The sequence below is a fragment of the Oncorhynchus nerka genome, linkage group LG22 (genome assembly GCF_034236695.1).
Source record: "Oncorhynchus nerka isolate Pitt River linkage group LG22, Oner_Uvic_2.0, whole genome shotgun sequence".
NCBI classification, from domain to species: domain Eukaryota; kingdom Metazoa; phylum Chordata; class Actinopteri; order Salmoniformes; family Salmonidae; genus Oncorhynchus; species Oncorhynchus nerka.
Window position 1 is genome coordinate 56689667 of NC_088417.1, and position 26568 is coordinate 56716234.

The 26568-nt window shown below is 41.2% G+C and overlaps 1 protein-coding gene across 3 annotated transcripts in view; it reads right to left on the bottom strand.

The window, feature by feature from the left end:
* Positions 1-26568, bottom strand: part of camkk1a (calcium/calmodulin-dependent protein kinase kinase 1, alpha a) — a 130839-nt gene that overhangs the window by 45096 nt on the left and 59175 nt on the right. For all 3 annotated transcript variants that reach the window (XM_029627396.2, XM_029627394.2, XM_029627397.2), the window contains exons 5-6: positions 8666-8717; positions 5263-5399 (exon numbers count right to left, since the gene is read on the bottom strand). In XM_029627396.2, the coding sequence (XP_029483256.1) occupies positions 5263-5399; positions 8666-8717 (189 nt within the window). The remainder of the gene's footprint in view (positions 1-5262; positions 5400-8665; positions 8718-26568) is intronic.

Sequence of the window (26568 nt, forward strand, 5' to 3'; positions counted from 1 at the left end):
ATTGGCTCAAACACATTAACTTCTTCGATATAGGGGGCGCTCTTTTAATTTTTGGATAAAAAACGTTCCCGTTTTAAACAAGATATTTTGTCACGAAAAGATGCTCGACTATGCATATAATTGACAGCTTTGGAAGGAAAACAGTCTGACGTTTCCAAAACTGCAAAGATATTATCTGTGAGTGCCACAGAACTGATGCTACAGGCGAAACCAAGATACAATTTCAAACAGGAAATGCCCCAGATTTTGAAGGCGCTGTGTTCCAATGTCTCCTTATATGGCTGTGAAGGCGCAAGGAATGAGCCTACACTTTCTGTCGTTTCCCCAAGGTGTCTGCAGCATTGTGACGTATTTGTAGGCATATCATTGGAAGATTGACCATAAGAGACTATATTTACCAGGTGCTCGCTTGGTGTCCTCCGTTGCAATTATTGCGTAATCTCCAGCTGCGTGTATTTTTCCATTTGCGTCAGAGGAGAAACCCAACTTCCACGAATTACTTATCATCGAATAGATATGTGAAAAACACCTTGAGGATTGATTCTAAACAACGTTTGCCATGTTTCTGTCGATATTATGGAGTTAATTTGGAAAAAAGTTTGGCGTTGTAATGACTGAATTTTCGGGGGGTTTTCTTGGCCAAACGTGATGAACAAAACGGAGCGATTTCTCCTACACAAATAATCTTTTTGGAAAAACTGAACATTTGCTATCTAACTGAGAGTCTCCTCATTGAAAACATCCAAAGTTCTTCAAAGGTAAATGATTCTATTTGAATGCTTTTCTTGTTTTTGTGAAAATGTTGCCTGCTGAATGCCAGGCTTAATGCTATGCTAGCTATCAATACTCTTACACAAATGCTTGTGTAGCTATGGTTGAAAAGCATATTTTGAAAATCTGAGATGACAGTGTTAACAAAAGGCTAAGCTTGTGAGCCAATATATTTATTTCATTTCATTTGCGATTTTCATGAATAGTTAACGTTACGTGTATGGTAATGAGCTTGAGGCTATGATTACGCTCCCGGATACGGGATTGCTTGACGCAAGAATTTAAGAAGGAAAGAAAACAAATAAATTTTTAACAAGGCACACCAGTTAATTGAAATGTATTTCAGGTGACTACCTCATGAAGTTGGTTGAGAGAATGCCAAGAGTGTGCAAAGCTTTACCTACTCGTCAGCAAATTCTTACAAGGCACCCCGCCCTCCTCCCCCTTTTTCTCAGTCTTTTCTTCACGTTGATGACAGGGATTTGGGCCTTGTCTTGACAAAACAGCATATCCTTTGCGTTCGACTCATTAAAGAAAAAATCTTTGTCCAGTTCGAGGTGAGTAATCGCTGTTCTGATGTCCAGAAGCTCTTTTCGGTCATAAGAGACGGTAGCAGCAACATTATGTATAAAATTTGTTACAAACAATGCAAAAAACAAACAAAATAGCACAGTTGGTTAGGAACTCGTAAAACGGCAACCATCCCCTCCGGCGCCGTTATTAAATGTATCTACTGTTACACACCGTATGTACCTGTATGTATAGAGCATAATGTATTTACTGTTTTATTCACGTTTTCCATTAAAACTAAAGTAAAACTAAAAGTAAATGCATGCTCTTCAACCGATCGCTGCCTGCACCTGCCCGCCTGTCCAACATCACTACTCTGGACGGCTCTGACTTAGAATACGTGGACAACTACAAATACCTAGGTGTCTGGTTAGACTGTAAACTCTCCTTCCAGACCCACATCAAACATCTCCAATCCAAAGTTAAATCTAGAATTGGCTTCCTATTTCGCAACAAAGCATCCTTCACTCATGCTGCCAAACATACCCTTGTAAAATTGACCATCCTACCAATCCTCGACTTTGGCGATGTCATTTACAAAATTGCCTCCAATACCCTACTCAACAAATTGGATGCAGTCTATCACAGTGCAATACGTTTTGTCACCAAAGCCCCATATACTACCCACCATTGCGACCTGTACGCTCTCGTTGGCTGGCCCTCGCTTCATACTCGTCGCCAAACCCACTGGCTCCATGTCATCTACAAGACCCTGCTAGGTAAAGTCCCCCCTTATCTCAGCTCGCTGGTCACCATAGCATCACCCACCTGTAGCACGCGCTCCAGAAGGTATATCTCTCTGGCCACCCCCAAAACCAGTTCTTTCTTTGGCCGCCTCTCCTTCCAGTTCTCTGCTGCCTATGACTGGAACGAACTACAAAAATCTCTGAAACTGGAAACACTTATCTCCCTCACTAGCTTTAAGCACCAACATTCAGAGCAGCTCACAGATTACTGCACCTGTACATAGCCCACCTATAATTTAGCCCAAACAACTACCTCTTTCCCTACTGTATTTATTTATTTATTTTGCTCCTTTGCACCCCATTATTTTTATTTCTACTTTGCACATTCTTCCACTGCAAATCTACCATTCCAGTGTTTTACTTGCTATATTGTATTTACTTTGCCACCATGGCCTTTTTTTGCCTTTACCTCCCTTATCTCACCTCATTTGCTCACATCGTATATAGACTTGTTTATACTGTATTATTGACTGTATCTTTGTTTTACTCCATGTGTAACTCTGTGTCGTTGTATGTGTCGAACTGCTTTGCCAGGTCGCAATTGTAAATGAGAACTTGTTCTCAACTTGCCTACCTGGTTAAATAAAGGTGAAATATATATATATTATTTTAGTACTGGTGACAAATTATGCCTTCCGATACTTGCATAGATTGTAATGGACACATATGAAGGTTGTACTGATTATGATGAGCTAATGCTAAGCTAAGTCCTAGCTTTGTGTAGTGCCATGTTTGTTGACATCATACAAAACATTCTGGTTGTCACGTAAATGTCTGTCAGAACAAAGACGTTATAACAAAACGAGGTGAAGGGATGGTTCACTCGTCTTTTGAGTAAACTTCCAGAAGCGAATGATGGCATTAAATGATGATAGACGACACAACCCCTTCAATATGCATACTGCAAACAGACCCAACTCTTCTTGCAACCTCTTATCTTTGGTTGACATGAAAAAACAAACATGGCGGCGTGCACAAACTACCCATCTTCGGGTTACTTTAGATTTTTACTCAATTATTTTGATCACTGGTGAGGTCACTCGTGATGTGACGAAATGTAAACAGTAATTGCTATTAGATCATTCATATATGGTTTCTGTCAGTCGAGACCTAACACCGCTTGTGTTAGGTAACTTTCCTCAGTTAGCGCTACAACTAATGTAGCCTACATTTTCCGGTTTGGATGAGAATTGTGTTATGCTGTTGCTACTTATGTGAATGTCTGAACATTGCATCCAAAAATAAACTGCTCATATTGAGGACAAAATCTTGTAAAGACTGTTTGTGCAAAATGTTTCTGTAACAAAAGAATGTGGACAGCTCAAACACTGACTGTTGTAATCAATCGTAACAGCACATTCTAAATAAGTGTTCTAATCACACCTGTTTGAGCATATGTTACAGGGACAACTGTAGAATGATCACACCCTTTTGTTCGTACATGTCAAACGGTTAAAAAGATAGAAGATAAACAGAGAATTTTGTTGATAATGACAACGGAATGTACAGTTGAAGTCAGAAGTTTACATACACTTAGGTTGGAGTCATTAAAACTAATTTTTCAACCACTCCACAAATTTCTTGTTAACAAACTATAGTTTTGGCAAGTCGGTTAGGACATCTACTTTGTTCATGACACAAGTCATTTTTCCAAAAATTGTTTACAGACAGATTATTTCACTTATCACAATTCCAGTGGGTCAGAAGTTTACATACACTAAGTTGACTGTGCCTATAAACAGCTTGGAAAATTCCCCAAAATGATGTCATTGTTTTAGAAGCTCCTGATAGGCTAATTGCCATCATTTGAGTCAATTAGAGGAGTACCTGTGAATTTATTCAAGGCCTACCTTCAAACTCAGTGCCTCTTTGCTTGACATCATAGGAAAATCAAAAGATATCAGCCCTCAGAAAAACCATTGTAGACCTCCACAGGTTCCACATTCATCTGTACAAACAATAGTAGGCAAGGATAAACACCATGGGACCACGCAGCCGTCATTCCGCTCAGGAAGCAGACGTGTTCTGTCTCCTAGAGATTAAAGTACTTTGGTGCGAAAAGTGCAAGTCAATCCCAGAACAGAACAGCAAAGGACCTTGTGAAGATGCTGGTGGAGACAGGTACAAAAGTATCTATATCCACAGTAAAACAAGTCCTATATTGACATAACCTGAAAGGTCGCTCAGCAAGGAAGAAGCCACTGCTCCAAAACTGCCATAAAAAAGCCAGACTACGGTTTGCAGCTGCACATGGGGACAAAGATCATACTTTTTGGAGAAATGTCCTCTGGTCTGATGAAACAAAAATAGAACTGTTTGGCTATAATGACCATTATTATGTTTGGAGGAAAAAGGGGGAGGCTTGCACGCAGAAGAACACCATCCCAACCGTGAAGCACGGTGTGGCATCATCATGTTGTGTGGGTGCTTTGCTGCAGGAAGGACTGGTGCACAAAATAGATGGCATCATGAGGAGGGAACATTATGTGGATATATTGAAGCAACATTGTTAAGGGAATTTGATCAATGATGACTAATTATGTATACATTTCAATCAGGACTGACTAATCAGAATACTATTATGTTACTGTATATGTACTAATCAGAATACTATTAGGTTGCTGTTTATGTATGAGTTTTCTTTCTTGATCCCAGTACTGAATATAATGTGTGTGAATGTCGTCAAGAGTTAGAACAATGACTGTCTGTTCCTTGGTAGGAATGAATGAACAATATCTTCAGACTGGCTAGAATGCTTATCTACACGAGAAGACCTTGGCTCGTAAATTATATTAAATATATTTTTAAAAACCTTTAGGAAACGTTATGCAGAAGTACTGAAATTCTCATAGAAGAACGTTGTATTCTTAACGTTCTCTCAACTATTTGAGAACACTCCATTGTCAAACCAGTTGAAGAACGTCTCTAGAACATTACCCAAAATGGTATTAAATGTAAACATATTTGAAAAAACTTCTGTTAAAGTAATGAAATACCAATAAAATAACGTTTTGTGCTGAGAATGTTCCAAAGCCAAGCAATTTTATTGCACCATTCCCTGAAAGTTGTGGGAAGGTTGTAAAAATAAGGATGGGACAACCACGCTCTTACCAAGTTTTAAAAAACATATGGTTCTCAGAACGTTATGTGCTAGCTGGGTAGGCTATATCCTCACCTCCACCAGTTTGACTATGTTGAGATGGTCCAGCTTCCTGAGTATGGCAATCTCCTGGTAGACCCTCTCCAGGGGGCCTAGGACTTTGGGCTGCTCTCCTTGGACCGCCACCTTGGGTCCTCTAGGAGGGGGGCGACCTGCAGGGAATCACAACAGCCACACAAACCACCAACCTCACGTTAGCTGACAATTCCATTAAATTCAATACAATTTTATTAATCTCTTCAGGTGCAATTAAGAAAGGCAATTTACTTGAAAGCATCCTAATCAACACCATCCACAACAAAGTCCCTGTTAGCAGTCTCACAAAGCATATATGAGACACAAGTCAATAATTATACTTAAAATCACTCATATCTGGGTACATGCTACTGCTTAAGATTAGTGTGACCACATTTAAAATACCCAATTGTGGGGACAAGGGAATGATTTTGAGGGACATTCACGAGACAGACTAGTGTAGCTTACGTAGAACAGCGAGTGTGAAACTGAATGGGATTTTTTATTCATATTTTAATAGGCTTCATATAGCCTACCATTTGTATTTCATATGAATACTTTTGCTTATTCAATCAGATCACTAACATAGGCCTACGGCATTGCACCAAATCTTGTTTCATAAACATCTAATCTGTTCTTCAGAACCAAAGATTTGCTTGTTTTGACTGTTGACCAATGACCAGTCATCAGCATTGGCACACAAAAATGGGCGAACATATGTCACGCCCTGACCTTAGAGAGCCTTTTTTCAAGTCTCTTTTTGGTTTGGTCAGGGTGTGATTTGGGTGGGCATTATAAGTCCTTTATTTCTATGATTTGTGTTTCTATGTGTTGGCCGGGTATGGTTCTCAATCAGGGACAGCTGTCTATCGTTGTCTCTGATTGGGAATCATACTTAGGTAGCCCTTTTTCCCTCCTTTTGTTCTGGGTAGTTAACTTTGTTTGTGGCACTTAGCCCTGTAAGCGTCACGTTTGTGTCTTGTTTTGTTGGCGTCATTCCGAAATAAAAAGTAATGTACGCTCACCACGCTGCGTTTTGGTCTTTTTCCCATGACGGCCGTGACAACATATCCAGATTAGTGACCTGAAAGCGGTTGTTTCATTTTCTATGGGTTTTCATGGCAAAAACAGAGTAGCCTACCTACACTCATATTATCCATATAAATTAAAATAAAGTTTAGCAATCTGCTACAGACGCATCTTTGCCAGACCTGGTGATGATTCCACTGATTATTTTAATATTTCAAATAGGCCTAGTTCGGGTGCGTTTCTAATTATATACCTCAGTGGTTATGTGTCTAGAGATAGCTGTAACATCGTACTACCTGCAATACTTATGGGATGAAGATGTAACATATTCTGACAAATTAATTACAATATTTGTAAGGAAGAAAAAAGCTAGACAAATCATCCTTTCCATCAGATCTTGCATCCTCCACTGTGTACAGGTAGACCATATGATCCTGCTTGCTCTGAAATCCAGAGAAGTGAAAATGTGACATGATATCCTTAGTTGATACTGACTGCTAACATAAATGACTTTCAGCTCAAAATGCAGGTCTAAAACCCAGGTTATTTCTATATCTTGTGTTTTGAAAATGCATCACCGTTTATGGCTATAATGACAAGCTACATTTGCGCAGCGACCTGCTCTTAGAATGCACGTCTTGGACTTGACTTGAGACTCGACACATTGTACTTGGGAGTCGACTTGAGAACGGGATCTTGTGACTTGAGACATGCCTGTGACTCAAATAATAGTGACTTAGGCCTCCTTACTTTTGATGCTCTTCGTAAGTAGTCCTCTCCAAGCTGTTCTCTCTAAATTTAGCTGGAATTTTGCCCGAAACGATTTGACAAATGTGATTGGTTGACGATATGACATTGGCCCACGTCTCAATTTTGCGCTGCACAGAATAACAGATCTCAACAGCAGTTGGCAGCAATTGGGGAAGTGTTTTACATCACCAGTGCCACATCCTTATGATATACAGTGCATTCGGAAAGCATTCAGACCCCTTTCCCTTTTCCACATTTTGTGCCTTATTCATCAATCATCACACAATAAATACCCCATAATCACAAAGCAAAAACAGGTTTTTATACATTTTTGCAAACGTATTAAAAATTAAAAACAGAAATACCTTATTTACATAAGTGTTCAGACCCTTTGCTATGAGACTCGAAATGTAGCTCAAGTGTGTCCTGTTTCCATTGATCATTCTTGAGATGTTTCATCAACTTTCTGGGAGTCCACTTGTGGTAAATTCAATTGATTAAACATGATTTGGAAAGGCACATAGCTGTCTATATAAAGTCCCACAGTTGACCGTGCATGTCAGAGCAAATACCAAGCCATGAGGTCAAAGGGATTATCCGTAGAGCTCCGAGACAGGATTGTGTCGAGGCACAGATCTGGGGAAGGGTAGCCAAAAATTTCTGCAGGATTGAAGGTCTAGAACACAGTGGCCTCCATCATTCTTAAATGGAAAAAGTTTGGAACCAGCAAGACTCTTCATAGAACTGGCCGCCCGGCCAAACTGAGCAATCGGGGGAGAAGGGCCTTGGTCAGGGAGGTGACATCTCTGGAGAGACCTGAAAATAGCTGTGCAGCGACACTCCCCATCCAACCTGACAGAGCTTGAGAGGATCTGCAGAGCTGAATGGGAGAAACTCCCCAAATACAGGTGTGCCAAGCTTGTAGAGTCATACCCAAGAAGACCTGAGACTGTAATCGCTGCCAAAGGCGCTTCAACAAAGTACTGAGTAAAGGGTCTGAATACTTAAGTAAATGTTATATTTCAGTTTGTTATTTTTAATACATTTCCAAACATTTCTAAAAACCTGTTTTTGCTTTGTCATTATGGGGTATTGTGTGTAGATTGATGAGGGGGAAAAAACGATTTCATTAATTTTAGAATAAAGCTGTAACTTAACACTTTTAAAAAGTAACGGGGTCTGAATACTTTCCCGAATGCACTGTATATCTTGTCATAAGTGCAACCCCAAAAGACAGGTTGGAATGTATGACTGAAATACAGGACAAATCAACCTTTTTTTTTGTAAATTAGTGGTGTTTTAATTTGTTGATAAAATGCAGGATTGTTTGGTTGCAGGACGTGGGACACTGAAATGTGTGACTGCCCCGCCCAATCTGGAGCATGTGGTCACACTACTTAAACATCCTATCTGTATCCTTTGTTTGATGGTCCTTTGTGCTGGATTGTAATTATATAATATATTCCATTTAGAAGACACTTTTATCCAACATGACTTACAGTCATGCGTGTATACATTGTTTATGTGTGGGTGGTACAGGGAAATCAAAGTCACCAACTGAGCTCCAGAGGACCAGAGACCAATGAGTGTTGAATGTGTAAAAGCCAAACAGTGTTCCACGTACGTGGGAATCCATACTGCTTCATCAGCTTCTTCTTGGACACCACCTTCATGGCCTGGAAGAGAAGGAGAGGGGGATGAGATTGGTGATATTGATGAGCTAACATGCCATATATTTCATTCTGGTCACTCACTCACTATTAGTTGAATCACTATAACGACCATACAGTGCACTTTAGTGCAGAACAGATTTGAGTACATCAAGTTTATTCAATAATGTTTGTTAATTCATTAATCCATCTATTTATTTATCCATCCATCCGTCCATCCGTCCATCCATCCATCCATCCATCCATCCATCCATCCATCCATCCATCCAATGCTGAACAGGATTAAGAGAGAGAGACTAACAAACAGGGGCTTACTATGTACTGTACATACAGAACAGCTGTTTTTTTAAAAGGTGTCAAGTCTGAAGTCTTTCGCCATTCAATAAATGTCATATTCATTAGCGTTCAGTACACAATGGTCGGCGTGACACTCGCAGTCAAAGCATCCTAATTTCTAGTGAAATGGATGGCATAATAACATCTCTAACTTCCTGGATTCATTTCCATATTAATAAAAGAAAAGCTTTCATAAATATTGTTTCTTGCGCTAATGATGTATTTAAAATTCCCAGGACCACTCACTCTGCAGGTGGGTAAGTGATTGCATAAATGACTCTAGAAATGAAGTGATACATGGTGGAATAATGCTTCTGTTAAGGAAGGGTTGACTTCTGTTAGTGACCAGTTTAACTCTACTAGCTACCATGTAGAATACAGTTATGGTAATGACTCCAGGAAGCCAGCTGATGGTCCAATACTGGAGCCTACAGTTTGTTACCATGCAGTAGGTCTACAAGGTGCGGTGGCCACTGGCCATACATTCAAATATAAACTCATTAACTAGTTACCTACAGTAATGCTATTGAAGTTCAATCCTACACTTTTTTTCTGTAAGTAAAGTCTTTCAATCCTTCAGCTCAGGATAGAATTAAAAACATTCTGTGACATCACACCTTCAGAGTATTCTGGTGTTCAAATGATGCGAGAGCCCAGTTCCTTCAGTGGCACACACACACACACGCGCACACACACACACACATCTAGTTACCTTCTCCTCTATAGCACTAATTAGGTGTTAATTCCTTGCACCTGCGGATTAAATGTATTTTTGTGTTGGCTAATGAATAAGACCCATCTGAAAGCATCACACATCATTATTAATGGCAGCATTCATATTCTCCCTGTGTGTGTAATGTTAAGGATATCAGATGCTGTTCAGACACGATGATGAAGGATCATGGATGGTGCATATTTTATAGGAGATCATTTCTATTTCTCCCAGTAACACCACCATGCTAGTACATTCCCTGATTCTGTGTGTAATGTCAGGGACATCAGACTAGTCGTTGTTCAGCGGATGAAAAGGATGAATGGATAGTGCATATCTCAGAGGAGAGATGTTTTTTCATTCTGTTAATTCCACTGCTATTGTACCACCATCAGTAGTGTTGCTAGTTATTCACAACATTGGAGCCTATTCAAGATCCAACAGATCCACAGATGACGCAATCTCTTTTGCACTCCACACGGCCCCACATGGACAAAAGGAACATCGACATGAGAATGCTGTTCATTGACTATAGCTCAGCGTTAAACACTATAGCGCCCTCCAAGCTTATCCCTAAGTTAAGGACCCTGGAACTGAACACTTCCCTTTGCAACTGGATCCCGGACGGGCCGCCCCCAGGTGGTGAAGGTAGGCAACAACACATCCGCCATGCTGACCCTCAACACGGAGGCCCCTCTAAGGTGTGTGCTTAGTCCCCTTCTGTACTCCCTGTTCACCCACGACTGCGTGGCCCTGCACGACTGCAACACCATCATTAAGTTTGCAGACAACACAACGGTGGTGTGCCTGATCACCTGATGAGACAGCCTATAGGGAGGGAGTCAGAGACCTGGCAGTGTGGTGCCCGGACAACCACCATTTCCTCAATGTCATCAAGAAAAAGGAGTTCATCGTGGACTGCAGGAAACGGAGGGCCGAGCACCCCCCATTCACAGTGACAGGGATTTAGTGGAACGGGTCGAGCGCTTCAAGTTCCTCGGTGTCCACATCACTAAGGATCAGCCATGGTCCAAACACACCAACACAGTTGTGAAGAGGGCCCGACAATGCCACTTCCCCTCCAGAAGGCTGAAAAGATTTGGCAAGGGCCCTCAGATCCTCAAAAAGTTCTACAGCTGCACCATTAAGAGCATATTGACTCACTGCATCTGGAACCAAAAGGACCCTACAGCTTCTACCCTCAAGCCACAAGACTGCTAAATAGTCAGTGAAATAGCTACTACTATAGACTATCTGCATGACCCCTTTTGCACTAACTTTTTTGACTCATCACATACACTGCTGCTTCTGTTTATTATTTGTCACTTTATTCCTAGTATATGTACATATCTACTTCAATTACCTCGTACCCCTGCACATCCACTCTGTACTGCTACCACTAGTATATGGCCAAGTTATTATTAGTCATTATATATCTATTATTACGTGTTTTACTTTTCTATTATTTCTCTATTTTTTTTCTCTGCATTGTTGGGAAGGGCCTGTAAGTAAGTATTTCACTGTTAGTCTACATCTGTTGTTTACGAAGCATGTGACAAATACAATTTGATTTGATTTCATACACTGTAAAAAGTGGGATGAAGCTATTGTTCACCTGAAGAGGTTTTACTGATTGCAATGATTGAAAACACTTTGGTTCATTCAACTTATTCTATTCAATTTGTCTGAAATCAAATAATTATTGGTCTATAGGTTAATAATTTAGTGCTACTAAATTGGCCTGTGTGTATTTCGTCAGTCATCATGTATCTTATTTATCCAAATATGACACGCGCACAGCATACAGAACCTATTTTGAGCAGGATTTCTTCTGCAGCTCCTCAGCTGGTTGCTGCTGGAGTAAAATCATGTGCTTTTATAAGCCCATTCATCCTAAATGCAATCACGTGTTAAAAACAGCTTTGGTGCACGACTAAAAATAGCTACTATTTTTATTTCTCAAATGGTATTTGCAGTGCACTGAAGGCAGTATGCTGAAGGCTGAAGGCAGTATGCATTTTGAAAACATACTTAATCGTTTAAAACCTGAATACTTACTTTCATATTATTAGGGATGTCTTGCCTTGCTCCAAAGTAGCCTATAGGCAAAATCCGACCAACATGGAGGCAATTCTTTTATAAAGACTATATAGGCAGTGCATGAGTTTCAAGTTTGGGGAAGCTTACAATTTATCCTACCATTTCTACCGTTCTGCGTGTCAGTTATGATTTTCATATGCACATTTTTGCAGAACAGTTTCATTTTCATTGTCACGTGGTTATATTATAAAAATCGGAATTAAAATGATACAAATTGAAAAGTCAACTAATGCCAGATCACCAGCCTCTGCTATATGGACACACTGATACACCGTGATCCATTGGCAGCTAAAGAAATGATCGCATGGAACTCATTGCCTATAGGCCAATGCAGCAGTAGGCCTATAACTTCCATTGATTTTTCACATCAAGGATTGGTGATTATTTGAGGGGAGGATTGTTGTAAAGATGTTTCAAATAGCTTACTGTGAGGAACTATAGTTTTAATACACTGCTCAAAGAAATAAAGGGAACAATTAAACAACCCAATGTAACTCCAAATCAATCACACTTCTGTGAAATCAAACTGTCCACTTAGGAAGCAACACTGATTGACAATAAATGTCACATGCTGTTGCGCAAATGGAATAGACAACAGGTGGAAATTATAGGCAAATAGCAAGACACCCCCAATAAAGGAGTGGTTCTGCAGGTGGTAACCACAGACCACTTCTCAGTTCCTATGCTTCCTGGCTGAGGTTTTGGTCACTTTTGAATGCTGGCGGTGCTTTCACTCTAGTGGTAGCATGAGACGGAGTCTACAACCCACACAAGTAGCTCAGGTAGTGCAGCTCATCCAGGATGGCACATCAATGCGAGCTGTGGCAAGAAGGTTTGCTGTCTGTCAGCGTAGTGTCCAGAGCATGGAGGCGCTACCAGGAGACAGGCCAGTACATCAGGAGACGTGGAGGAGGCCGTAGGAGGGCAACAACCCAGCAGCAGGACCGCTACCTCCGCCTTTGTGCAAGGAGGAGCAGGAGGAGCACTGCTAGAGCCCGGAAAAATGACCTCCAGCAGGCCACAAATGTGCATGTGTCTGCTCAAACGGTCAGAAACAGACTCCATGAGGGTGGTATGAGGGACTGACGTCCACAAGTGGGGGTTGTGCTTACAGCCCAACATCGTGCAGGAAGTTTGGCCTGCAACATCCTCCAGCATGACCGGTTTGGCGGTGGGTCAGTCATGGTGTGGAGTGGCATTTCTTTGGGGGGCCGCACAACTCTCCATGTGCTCGCCAGAGGATGCTTTAGTCCAGGTCTGGGAGGAGATCCCTCAGGAGACCATCTGCCACCTCATCAGGAGCATGCCCAGGCGTTGTAGGGAGGTTATACAGGCACGTAGAGGCCACACACACTACTGAGCCTCATTTTGACTTGTTTTAAGGACATTACATCAAAGTTGGATCAGCCTGTAGTGTGGTTTTCCACTTTAATTTTGAGTGTCGCTCCAAATCCAGACCTCCATGGGTTGATACATTTGATTTCCATTGATAATTTTTGTGTGATTTTGTTGTTAGCACATTCGACTATGTAAAGAAAAAAGTATTTAATAAGAATATTTCATTCATTCAGATCTAGGATGTGTTATTTTAGTGTTCCCTTTATTTTTTTGAGCAGTGTATATTATAACTCGCAATGGATGTTAAAAAACACTTTCCTAAATGTCCACGCTGTAGACCAGGTACTCTGAGTGCTCAGTTGCACGTGTAGCCGATGTGAAATGGTTAGCAGGGTGCGCGCTAATAGCGTTTCAATCAGTAACGTCACTCGCCCTGAGACCTTGAAGTAGTTGTTCCCCATGCTCTGCAAGGGCCGTGGCTTTTGTGGAGCGATGGGTAACGATGCTTCGAGGGTGACTGTTGTCTATGTGTGCAGAGAGTCCCTGGTTCGAGCCCAGGTAGGGACGAGGAGAGGGACGGAAGCTAAACTGTTACACACGCGCTCCCTCAACATTATCAGGCCAGAGAAACCAGACACATGTTCATTGCTCACATTGAGCACTCCAAACAAAGGACAATGAAAACATTTAAAAATCTCATAAATTATGGTTATGAAATAAACCAAAAACATTTCCCAAGTGTAGCAGGTTTAGAACTCTGCAAACAATGTTTCCATTCCCAGAATGAGAACGGTAAATGACTGTAATTAATACATGCATTAACTGAAATGTATGTAACCAAATGACAGAGATTAATGGTACATTTACTAATGGTGACATATGTAATGGGGAATTGATTTAAAAATATATATATAAAAAGGGCAAACAATTCACACAATGAAGCCAAAAGCACAGAAACCAAAGGCACAAACAACCCTAGTAATATTAGCAACCCATCCTAGTCGTTGCATTTTTAGATTCCCCCTCTTTCTATGTTTCTAACAGAGATTTTCATCTCTGTTACATATGGAACCGCTATCAGGTGCGCTGTTTAGAATGGACTTTTCCCAGCTGCACTGTTTAAAATGGTGTTTTCCAGCAAATTGCATTTTAGCAAATGTTTGAAAATTATATTTTTTTTGGCTGTTTCATTACACAAGTTGCATGTTCAGTTAAAATGCAATACCATAATCCAGTGGCGACCCTTCAATGTATTTATATATTTGGGGGTTTTCCCATTTTGCATGTTATTTTGGTATAGATACGTGTCACATATCAGTTTGCAAACAAAGTAAAAATATTATATATCATTGAGTTAATAAAGATGCATACAAACATGTTTTTTCGTTGTTGAGTAAGGCAGCTCCAAAATGCTGGTGTTTCAGCCTAGCTCGGTGCTTTCTGTGGTGGTGGGGCAAGCCAGCAGAAAATATGGAGCGTTGCGTCGTGATTAGCTCAGTGGCTATCACTCATGGGGACACTACGTTACCGCCAAGTCTAAGGGTAGCGCTAGAAAATTCTAGCCCCTTGGGTGCTGCCATAGTTACATTAGAAGTGCCCATCCAAGAAGGCTCAAGGTCATTGGCCACCAAATGACGTCAAATCACGTTATATGTACAGTAGCTTTGATTAGACTGATCATGTCAACATCATACTTTCAAAATCTTAGCTAGAAGTCATCGTCATGAATCAAGTCGACAATCTACTGGCAAATCCTTTTTAATCCTTGTCATATGAAGAGAAATTATGAAGAGAAATTATAGATAAAACATATCGGTGCTCATCAGCCATTGGACATAAACATTAAACAACAAGTTGGAAATAGCAATTTCAACAATGAGTGGTTTGGAAGGAATCAGTGACAGTGGCTACCTGCAAGCATTGCAAAGCAATCACTAGCCTGCTATTCAGTGGAGTGGCTGTGTGGTCCCAAATCTGGCATTAAAGGGGATATTTTCCATGTTTAAAATTATAAACATTCAACATTGGCCATGCTGTCAATGAAGCATGGTTTGTGACACGCTCAAAACTACTATAAAATCGGAACTGCGAAAACTTGACTTCAGTGAGTTCAAGACAACTGGGAAGTCGGGAATAAATTAGCTCCGACTGGGAAAATACGGTTTGAACTGTCATCCAACTCGGAATTGTAAATTCCTCTTTCTAGAGCTACGACCTGAAGATCAATGACATCATCATGATTCAACCGCTTTTATGAATCCAGAGAATGCCAGACTTTGATGAGAGAATTTTCCCAAGAAGGACCACCTGTTCAAGTGAGCACATCACAACAAGATGTTTCCAAAAATGTATTGTATGTTGCTGTATAAATTATGTAATATGTCAGGGAGATACAGTGGAGCAAAAAAGTATTTAATCAGCCACCAATTGTGCAAGTTCTCCCACTTAAAAAGATGAGAGAGGCCTGTAATTTTCATCATAGGTACACTTCAACTATGACAGACAAAATGAGAAAAAAAATCCTGAAAATCACATTGTAGGATTTTTAATGAATTTATTTGTAAATTATGGTGGAAAATAAGTATTTGGTCACCTACAAACAAGCAAGATTTCTGGCTCTCACAGACCTGTAACTTCTTCTTTAAGAGGCTCCTCTGTCCTCCACTCGTTACCTGTATTAATGGCACCTGTTTGAACTTGTTATCAGTATAAAAGACACCTGTCCACAACCTCAAACAGTCACACTCCAAACTCCACTATGGCCAAGACCAAAGAGCTGTCAAAGGACACCAGAAACAAAATTTTAGACCTGCACCAGGCTGGGAACACTGAATCTGCAATAGGTAAGCAGCTTGGTTTGAAGAAATCAACTGTGGGAGCAATTATTAGGAAATGGAAGACATACAAGACCACTGATAATCTCCCTCGATCTGGGGCTCCACTCAAGATCTCACCCCGTGGGGTCAAAATGATCACAAGAACGGTGAGCAAAAATCCCAGAAGCACACGGGGGGACCTAGTGAATGACCTGCAGAGAGCTGGGACCAAAGTAACAAAGCCTACCATCAGTAACACACTACGCCGCCAGGGACTCAAATCCTGCAGTGCCAGATGTGTCCCCCTGCTTAAGCCAGTACATGTCCAGGCCCTTCTGAAGTTTGCTAGAGAGCATTTGGATGATCCAGAAGAAGATTGGGAGAATGTCATATGGTCAGATGAAACCAAAATATAACTTTTTGGTAAAAACTCAACTCGTTGTGTTTGGAGGACAAAGAATGCTGAGTTGCATCCAGAGAAGACCATACCTACTGTGAAGCATGGGGGTGGAAACATCATGCTTTGGGGCTGTTTTTCTGCAAAGGACCAGGACGACTGATCCGTGTAAAGGAAAGAAGAGATGAGATTTTGAGTGAAAACCTCCTTCCATCAGCAAGGGCATTGAAGATGAAACGTGGCTGGGTCTTTCAGCATGACAATGATCCCAAACACACCGCCCGGGCAATGAAGGAGTGGCTTCGTAAGAAGCATTTCAAGGTCCTGGAGTGGCCTAGCCAGTCTCCAGATCTCAACCACATAGAAAATCTTTGGAGGGAGTTGAAAGTCCACGTTGCCCAGCAACAGCCCCAAAACATCACTGCTCTAGAGGAGATCTGCATGGAGGAATGGGCCAAAATACCAGCAGCAGTGTGTGAAAACCTTGTGAAGACGTTTGACCTCTGTCATTGCCAACAAAGGGCATATAACAAAGTATTGAGATAAGTATTTGGTCAATAACAAAAGTTTATTATCCACCATCATTTGCAAATAAATTCATAAAAAATCCTACAATGTGAGTTTCTGGGGTTCTTTCTTCTCAGTTTGTCTGTCATAGTTGAAATGTACCTATGATGAAAATTACAGGCCTCTCTCATCTTTTTAAGTGGGAGAACTTGCACAATTGGTGGCTGACTAAATACTTTTTTGCCCCACTGTATGTATACTGTAATACTAAGTGTATGTTGTGTAGTAAGATGTTAGTAGTTCATGTACCTCACCCTGATAATTTCGTCTATTTACCCCTCTTAATTTTGCCTACTGTTCTGACTTGGTGCACATGTAGCCTATAACCTGTTTTAGAGAAATATAATACATTAATATTGTAAGAGCTTTCATTGTCTGCTTATATGCCCCCTTTATTTATCCTACGGCTCTGACTTGGTGTACAGGGAGAACGCTGTAAGAACGGCCCATGTTCTGAATTCTGTCACTGTACATTTCAAAGTGCTAAACAAATAGTTACATTGACTACATCTGTCCTAGCTCGCTCATTAATGTCTTAATCAAAATTACGGATTGCCTCTTATCCACTTGTCGTAGTTTATACGTCTCAATTGTCAGTAGAAACCACATTTGTTTAAGTAGCTATATCAGCTATGTTTTTTCAAACAGTAAATGAGGCTGCCAGACAAGGCTCCGCTGATAGTCAGGTGTAGCACTGGTAAGATGTTGGGACTGATGTTGGGTCTGCTTTATGAAGGCCCTAACAGTTTGTGGGAACCGTTTGTTACCGTTATAGTGAAATTCATGTATTGTTTAGTGTTGTGTAGTGGCTTTGCTGGCATGCATCCCACTTTTAAAAATGTTTGCCCCACCAAGATTTACATGATAAAATTGCTACTTCCATAATCTAAATGTGATTTCTGTCATTCTGAGCACCATGGGCCGACGCCCTAATGAGTTATGCACTCACTGTTGTCGGGCGCCACATTTTCGGAAACCCTCTAGCAACGAGCCTGATATATTAAGGTAGCCAATGCTTGGTTATGATATTGTGGCTACTAGATCTGAAAGTATTGTGGAAAGAATATGTTTGGACATTATTTCAAGTTATTGAACCCACTTTATCTCTTGACTTACAGGGTATTTATTTAATTGCTTGAAACTCAATGTAAGAAATTTTAAAAGGTCATTTCAAATCGAAGTAAATTTGGAACAAGATGAAATTTGTAGTTATATACGACTGTAGTCGTCCACTGATGTCCTATATGTCTTATCTGCTTTTCAAAAGGCCTGGGGTGGTCCTGATGACTATCTCAACAGATAAAAGTAATATTCCAAAAGGACACAAACTGCTAAGAGCCATACATAATCTGAATTCTCCACCACAGAAATAAATGATATTTTCATGAGTTCAAGGACAATCCCTCCCTTGGTAAAGGGATTTACAGAGTCTTTGTAGTGCTGACAAGTTGAGGAGCATTGGTTTGTCAGAGCAAAGCGAGGGAAGCTAAGGGAAGAGAGAAGAGAGAGGGAAGAGAAAGTCCTGCATGTTATAAGGTGTGTCAGGGGAACGCTACGCAGGCAAAACCGTGTGTGTGTGTCTATCTGTATGTGTGTATGTGTGTGCTATGCAGGCAAAACTGCTGTTTTCAAAACACTACGGGGTAGGGAGTGCACTACTACTATGACCACTACAGTGCCAGAGAGAACACAATGAGCCCGTGGCAATGAGCTGACAGTGCAATTAGGCTGGATTACAAATGCATGAAGAGCTAGCAAAATGCTTCTTCAATCACAAAGATTTAAATAACACTGACAGAAAATACCATCTCACTGATCTACTACTACAGTAGGGTTTCCAGAACTGCTCTCCTTGAGTTGAATGCACTCTTTGTCACTGTGGATAAGAGTGTTCACTTGCTAAATAACTTCATTTACATTTTAAAGTAACTGTCCAGCGAGAATCTCACTTTAAATGTGTATATTCTGTTAACTCATACCCAAATAATGTTGTTATTATTTTGTATACAATTATTTGTTTACAAAGCATAAATGAAAGAAAAAACACTTGAAAAAAAACACACCTCAAACTTGTATGTCAAACAGACTGTTTAAAAATGCTTGCTATTTCTTTATATAATGTGATGTTTAATTGTCATGAATATATTTCATGACCACTATACACCCACACCATTCTGTTGTTGGGATACTCCCACACTATTTAAACACAGAAAAGCAGCTTTTTAACATACTTAATAAATACATTTTGGAAGGAAAACATTTTCACTCATATTGTAATAATAATAAAATAAATTATATGTCATATTCATCTCCAGGACCATCCTAACATCAACATATGTTAGAATTTTACATTTCTAGGTGTTGTAGTAAAAATTGAAGGAAGATAAGTGTTTCCAAGGTGTGCATTATGTGATTTTAATCAATTATGAGTAGGCGTTGCCAACTAGTTGTCTACTAATTGTCTACTATTTGGTTGATGTCATTGGAAACACTTCTCTTCCTTTATCTTTTATACTACAAAACATAGAAACGTGCAATCTTCACATATGTTGATGTTAGGGTGGTGCTGGAGATGATGAATATGAAGTTAAAAACATTTGAAATGTTCCTTTAATTATAGGCAATGAAAACACTGGACAGTGACTTTAAATGATCACATGTAACAACCTCCTTGTTTACAGTGGTGTACTGTACAGCTGACACCATGCAGGTCCCCTCCTGGCGATCCCTTCCTGTTGCACCCTCATATCCTTACTCATGTCGCTTTTATCCTCCATCCATGACTTGTAAAAGGACAACAGGATATTTTATTGGCCCCCTGCCTGCTGCCTCCAGCAGACACGTTGAGGACAGACAGTGACAACCACAACCCCTGCTGTAGTACACCATTTCCATAGCAGTGGAGGCTGGAACCGGTTGTTAGTCATAAGAACATTTTTACAGTGTGTATCGTATCCACTAGGGTTGCACATTTTGGGGAATATTCAGAGGTGGAAAATGTCCATGGGAAATAACGGGAATATAGGGGAATTAACAGGAATATATGGGAATTAGCGGAATTATATGCAAATTAATTATTTTGCATTGGATGGTGAGACACAGTAGTAATGACACCATAGGCCTTGTTGAACTCTGCACCAGACAGGATGCTTTTGCCAGCCTACTTGGGGTCCAACATGTACGCTGTGGCATGTATGGGCTTCAGGCAGAAGTCTTCATGCTTTTTGTTGTATTTCAGAAGCAGTTTCCTCTGCTTGGAGCAAAAGTGAAGTGGGCAGGGCAGTACGGATTTCTTCTCTTACATCTGCAAGCAGAGTCTGAACATCAGACAGGATGGCATTGTCTCCCTCAATCCGTGCAGTGGCTACTACTATTGTCACACCCTGATCTGTTTCAGCTGTCCTTGTGATTGTCTGCTTTTCTATTTTCTTTTACTAGTCCTCATGGTTTTGACCTTTGCCTGTTTTTCTGGACTCCATTCCCACCTGCCTGACCATTCTGCCTGCCCTGACCTCGTGCCTGCCTGCCATTCTGTACCACTCTGAACTGATTTTGACCTTTTGCTTGTCCACAACCATTTTCTTGCCTACCCCTTTTGGATTGTTAATAAACATCTGCCTCCTGTGTCTGCATCTGTGTCTCGCCTTGTGCCCTCATAGCTGTAGGTTTCAGGAGTTTCAGGCTGCTTACCACTCTCTCCCAAAATACATAATCCAGGAGGATCCTCTTGATGGGGCTGTCCATATCAGCAGACTGTGATAAGGCCATTTCTTGGAGAGACTCCTTCTCCTCCAGGAGACTGTCAAACACGATGACAACACCACCCCAATGGGTGTTGCTGAGCTGCTTCAATGTGGTGCTCTTATTCTTCTCACTTTGCTTGGTGAGGTAGATTGCTGCTATAACTTGATGACCCTTCACATACCTAACCATTTCCTTAGCTCTCTTGTAGAGTGTGTCCATTGTTTTCAGTACCATAATGTCCTTGAGGAGCAGATTCGATGCATGAGCAGCACAGCCAATGGGTGTGATGTGAGGGTAGGACTCTACTTTAGACCAAGCAACCTTCATGTTTTGCAGCATTGTCTGTCACGAGAGCAAATACCTTCCGTGGTTCAAGGTCATTGATGAATGCCTTCAGCTCATCTGCTCTTGTAGAATACTGGTTGAGTGTTGGAGAACATTCAACCACCCATCAGAGATGATTGCATTACAGTCTGCTTTCTCTATGATTTGCCTGACCTTCACTTGGGCTCTGCATCCAGCAAATTAGTAGATAAAGCATGTCTGGTTGGAGGGGTATATGCTGGGAAAAGAACTTTCAGAAATCTCTTCCAATACACATTGCCTGTGAGCATCAGAGGTGAACCAGTTGCCAACACAGCTCGTGCAAGACATTCATCAGCATTTCTCTGACTACATTCCTTCATTGAGTCAAAACTTCTGATTCCAGGAGGACCATGAGCTGTTGCTATTGATAAGGTGTCTGATTCATAATTTTCACCTCGAATAGTAGTAGAGGGACTTTTGTCAGAGGTTGCTTGTTGTGAGCGCCGAGGAAACTTTCTGCACTTGGCCAGGTGATTTTGTTGCATTCTTCACATATGATTTGGCACAGTATTTGCAAATGTACACAGCTTTTCCTTCTACATTAGCTGCAGAGAAATGTCTCCACACATCAGATAGTGCCCGTGGCATTTTCCTGTATAAATGAGAAAAAAAGGGAAAAATATCCCAAATACATTTCCATGTACAGATAAAGTTAAGCAGTTAGATTAAACAACTCCTTTGTAAGATACATCTTTTAAAATGAAACATGTATGGAAACAGGTGAATTAACTTCTAATTAAACTGCCTTCTACTCAGGCTCAGAAGATAGGATATGCATATAATTGGTAGATTTGGTTAGAAAACACTCAAGTGTCTGAGTATAACAGAACTGATTTGGCAGGCGAAAACCTGAGAAAAATTCATTCAGGAAGTAGGATGTTTTGTTGTTGTTGTAGTTTTCTATTCAATGCCATTACAGTATCTATTGACTTAGGACTCAAATTGCAGTTCCTATGCCTTCCACTATATGTCAACAGTCTTTAGAAATTGTTTCCGGCTTGTATTCTGAAAAATGAGGGAGTAAGAGCAGTCTGAATGAGTGGACCCTGCCGGGTCACAGAGCTTTTTCATGCGCGTGACCGAGAGAGTGCCTTTCTTGTTTACCTTTTATATTGACGACGTTGTTGTCCGGTTGAAATATGATTGATTATTTAGGCTAAAAACAACCTGAGGATTGAATACCATCATTAGACATGTTTCCATGAACTTTACGGATACAATTTGGATTTGTTGTCTGCCTGTTGTGACTGCATTTGAGCCTGTGGATTACTGAAGAAAACGCGCAAACAAAACTGAGTTTTTCGGATATAAAAGAGACACTTTATCGGACAAAAGGAACATTTATTGAATAAATGAATGTCTTCTGAGTGCAACCATATGAAGATCATCAAAGGTAAGTGATTAATTGTATCTCTATTTCTGACTTGTGAAACTCTTCTACTTGGCAGGTTACTGTTTAATGATTTGTCTGCTGGGCTATGTTCTCAAATAATTGTAAGGTATGCTTTCGCCGTAAAGCATTTTTTAAATCGTGGTTGGATTCACAAGATGTTAATCTTTAAACCTATGTAAAATAGTTGTATCTTTTCAGAATTTTTATAACGAGTATTTCTGTATTTTAATTTGGCACTCTGCAATCTCACTGGATGTTGGCCAGCTAGCGTCCCACATGACCTAGAGAGGTTAACACTCCTCAGTTAGCAGGCTCAAGCAAACTAAAACCCACATGGTAGCAAAAACTATGATTTAACCTGTTTGGGCTAGGGGGCAGCATTTTCACACAGCACTCATAAACTTCTACAGATGCACAATTGAGAGCATCCTGTCGGGCTGTATCACCGCCTGGTACGGCAACTGCTCCGCCCACAACCGTAAGGCTCTCCAGAGGGTAGTGAGGTCTGCACAACGCATCACCGGGGGCAAACTACCTGCCCTCCAGGACACCTACACCACCCGATGTCACAGGAAGGCAATAAAGATCATCAAGGACAACAACCATCCGAGCCACTACCTGTTCACCCCGCTATCATCCAGAAGGCGAGGTCAGTACAGGTGCATCAAAGCTGGGACCGAGAGACTGAAAAACAGCTTCTATCTCAAGGCCATCAGACTGTTAAACAGCCACCACTAACATTGAGTAGCTGCTGCCAACACACTGACTCAACTCCAGCCACTTTAATAATGGGAATTGATGGAAATTGATGTAAAATATATCACTAGCCACTTTAACCTCTTCAGTCGACCCTCTACTTTTTTGAACATTTTGTTAAAAATCGCGCAACATTTCAGCGCCCTGCTACTCATGCCAGGAATATAGTACGTTCATATGGTTAGAATGTGTGGATAGGAAACCCTCGGACGTTTTTAAAACTGGTTAAATCACGACTGTGGCTATTACATAACGTGCGTTACATCAGAAAGCGCAGGAAAACCTGATCACAGAAAATGGAAATAAATATCCTTGCGCCACTTCCAGCAATTGTTAACAGTGAGCCGAATTAGATAAGACCGAGCATTCAACTCCCACAGCATCCCCATGTTGTCTAGAGTCTTGTGAATTTAATCATCTTTGATTCTTGGTTGAACCGAAAGAGGGGCACCGCTTACCTCCGGTCTCCGCCCAGATCATTCCGGAAGAGCTCTCTCCTGAAATTTTTTCCAAGACGACAGCTAATGATATTTACATCGCCTACGGATGATTTTTTATTGCTTATTAACGTTTACTAATACCTAAAGTAGCATTACAAACGTATTTCGAAGTGTTTTGTGAAAGTTTATCGTCTACTTTTTGAATTTTAAAAAATGACGTTACGTTGTGAAATCGCTGTTTTTTTCGTTTATCACACAGTCTACATATAACGATATCTTGGCTTTATATGGCCCGATTTAATCGAAATAAAGACCCAATAGTGTTTATGGGACATCTAGGAGTGCCAACAAAGAAGATGGTGAAAGGTAATGACTGTTTTCTATTTTATTGTGCGGTTTGTGTAACGCCGAAATGCTAATTATTTTGTTTACGTCCCCTGCTGTGCTTTTCTGTTGTAGTGTATTGGTGCATGCTATCAGATAATAGCTTCTCATGCTGTCGCCGAAAAGCATTTTAAAAATCGGACTTGTTGCCTGGATTCACAACGAGTGTAGCTTTAATTTGATACCCTGCATGTGTATTTTAATGAACTTTTGAGTTTTAACTAATACTATTAGCATTTAGCGTAGCGCATTTGCATTTCCAGAGCTCTAGTTGGGACGCAAGCGTCCCAGGTAGAGGCAACAGGTTAATAATGGGAATTGATGGGAAATGATGTAAAATATATCACTAGCCACTTTAAACAATGCTACCTAATATAATGTTTACATATCCTACATTATTCATCTCATATGTATACGTATATACTGTACTCTATATCATCTACTGCATCTTTATGTAATACATGTATCACTAGCCACTTTAACTCAAATCAAATCACATTTTATTTGTCACATACACATGGTTAGCAGATGTTAATGCGAGTGTAGCGAAATGCTTGTGCTTCTAGTTCCGACAATGCAGTAATAACCAACAAGTAATCTAACTAACAATTCCAAAACTACTCTCTTATACACAGTGTAAGGGGATAAAGAATATGTACATAAGGATATATGAATGAGTGATGGTACAGAGCAGCATAGGCAAGATACAGTAGATGGTATCGAGTACAGTATATACATATGAGATGAGTATGTAAACAAAGTGGCATAGTTAAAGTGGCTAGTGATACATGTATTACATAAGGATGCAGTCGATGATATAGAGTACAGTATATACGTGTGCATATGAGATGAATAATGTAGGGTAAGTAACATTATATAAGGTAGCATTGTTTAAAGTAGCTAGTGATATATTTACATAATTTCCCATCAATTCCCATTATTAAAGTGGCTGGAGTTGAGTCAGTGTCAGTGTCAGTGTGTTGGCAGCAGCCACTCAATGTTAGTGGTGGCTGTTTAACAGTCTGATGGCCTTGAGATAGAAGCTGTTTTTCAGTCTCTCGGTCCCAGCTTTGATGCACCTGTATTGACCTCGCCTTCTGGATGATAGCGGGGTGAACAGGCAGTGTCTCGGGTGGTTGTTGTCCTTGATGATCTTTATGGCCTTCCTGTGACATCGGGTGGTGTAGGTGTCCTGGAGGGCAGGTAGTTTGCCCCCGGTGATGCGTTGCGCAGACCTCACTACCCTCTGGAGAGCCTTACGGTTGTGGGCGGAGCAGTCGGAGCGGTGATACAGCCCGACAGGATGCTCTCGATTGTGAATCTGTAGAAGGTTTTGAGTGCTTTTGGTGACAAGCCGAATTTCTTCAGCCTCCTGAGGTTGAAGAGGCGCTACTGCGCCTTCTTCACGATGCTGTCTGTGTGGGTGGACCAATTCAGTTTGTCTGTGATGTGTACGCCGAGGAACTTAAAACTTACTACCCTCTCCACTACTGTTTCATCGATGTGGATAGGGGGGTGTTCCCTCTGCTGTTTCCTAAAGTCCACAATCATCTCCTTAGTTTTGTTGACGTTGAGTGTGAGGTTATTTTCCTGCCACCACACTCCGAGGGCCCTCACCTCCTCCCTGTAGGCCGTCTCGTCGTCGCTGGTAATCAAGCCTACCACTGTTGTGTCGTCCTCAAACTTGATGATTGAGTTGGAGGCGTGCGTGGCCACGCAGTCGTGGGTGAACAGGGAGTACAGGAGAGGGCTCAGAATGCACCCTTGTGGGGCCCCAGTGTTGAGGTTCAGCGGGTAGAGATGTTGTTGCCTACCGTCACCACCTGGGGGGCGGCCCGTCAGGAAGTCCAGTACCCAGTTGCACAGGGCGGGGTCGAGACCCAGGGTCTCGAGCTTGATGACGAGCTTGGAGGGCACTATGGTGTTAAATGCCGAGCTGTAGTCGATGAACAGCATTCTCACATAGGTATTCCTCTTGTCCAGATGGGTTAGGGCAGTGTGCAGTGTGGTTGAGATTGCATCGTCTGTGGACCTATTTGGAGTGGGTCTAGGGTGTCAGGTAGGGTGGAGGTGATATGGTCCTTGACTAGTCTCTCAAAGCACTTCATGATGACGGAAGTGAGTGCTACGGGGCGGTAGTCGTTTAGCTCAGTTACTTTAGCTTTCTTGGGAACAGGAACAATGGTGGCCCTCTTGAAGCATGTGGGAACAACAGACTGGGATAGGGATTGATTGAATATGTTCGTAAACACACCAGCCAGCTGGTCTGCGCATGCTCTGAGGGCGCGGCTGGGGATGCCGTCTGGGCCTGCAGCCTTGCGAGGGTTAACACGTTTAAATGTTTTCCTCACGTCGGCTGCAGTGAAGCAGAGTCTGCATGTTTTGGTTGCGGGCCGTGTCAGTGGCACTGTATTGTCCTCAAAGCGGGCAAAAAAGTTATTTAGTCTGCCTGGGAGCAAGACATCCTGGTCCGTGACGGGTCTGGTTTTCTTTTTGTAATCCGTGATT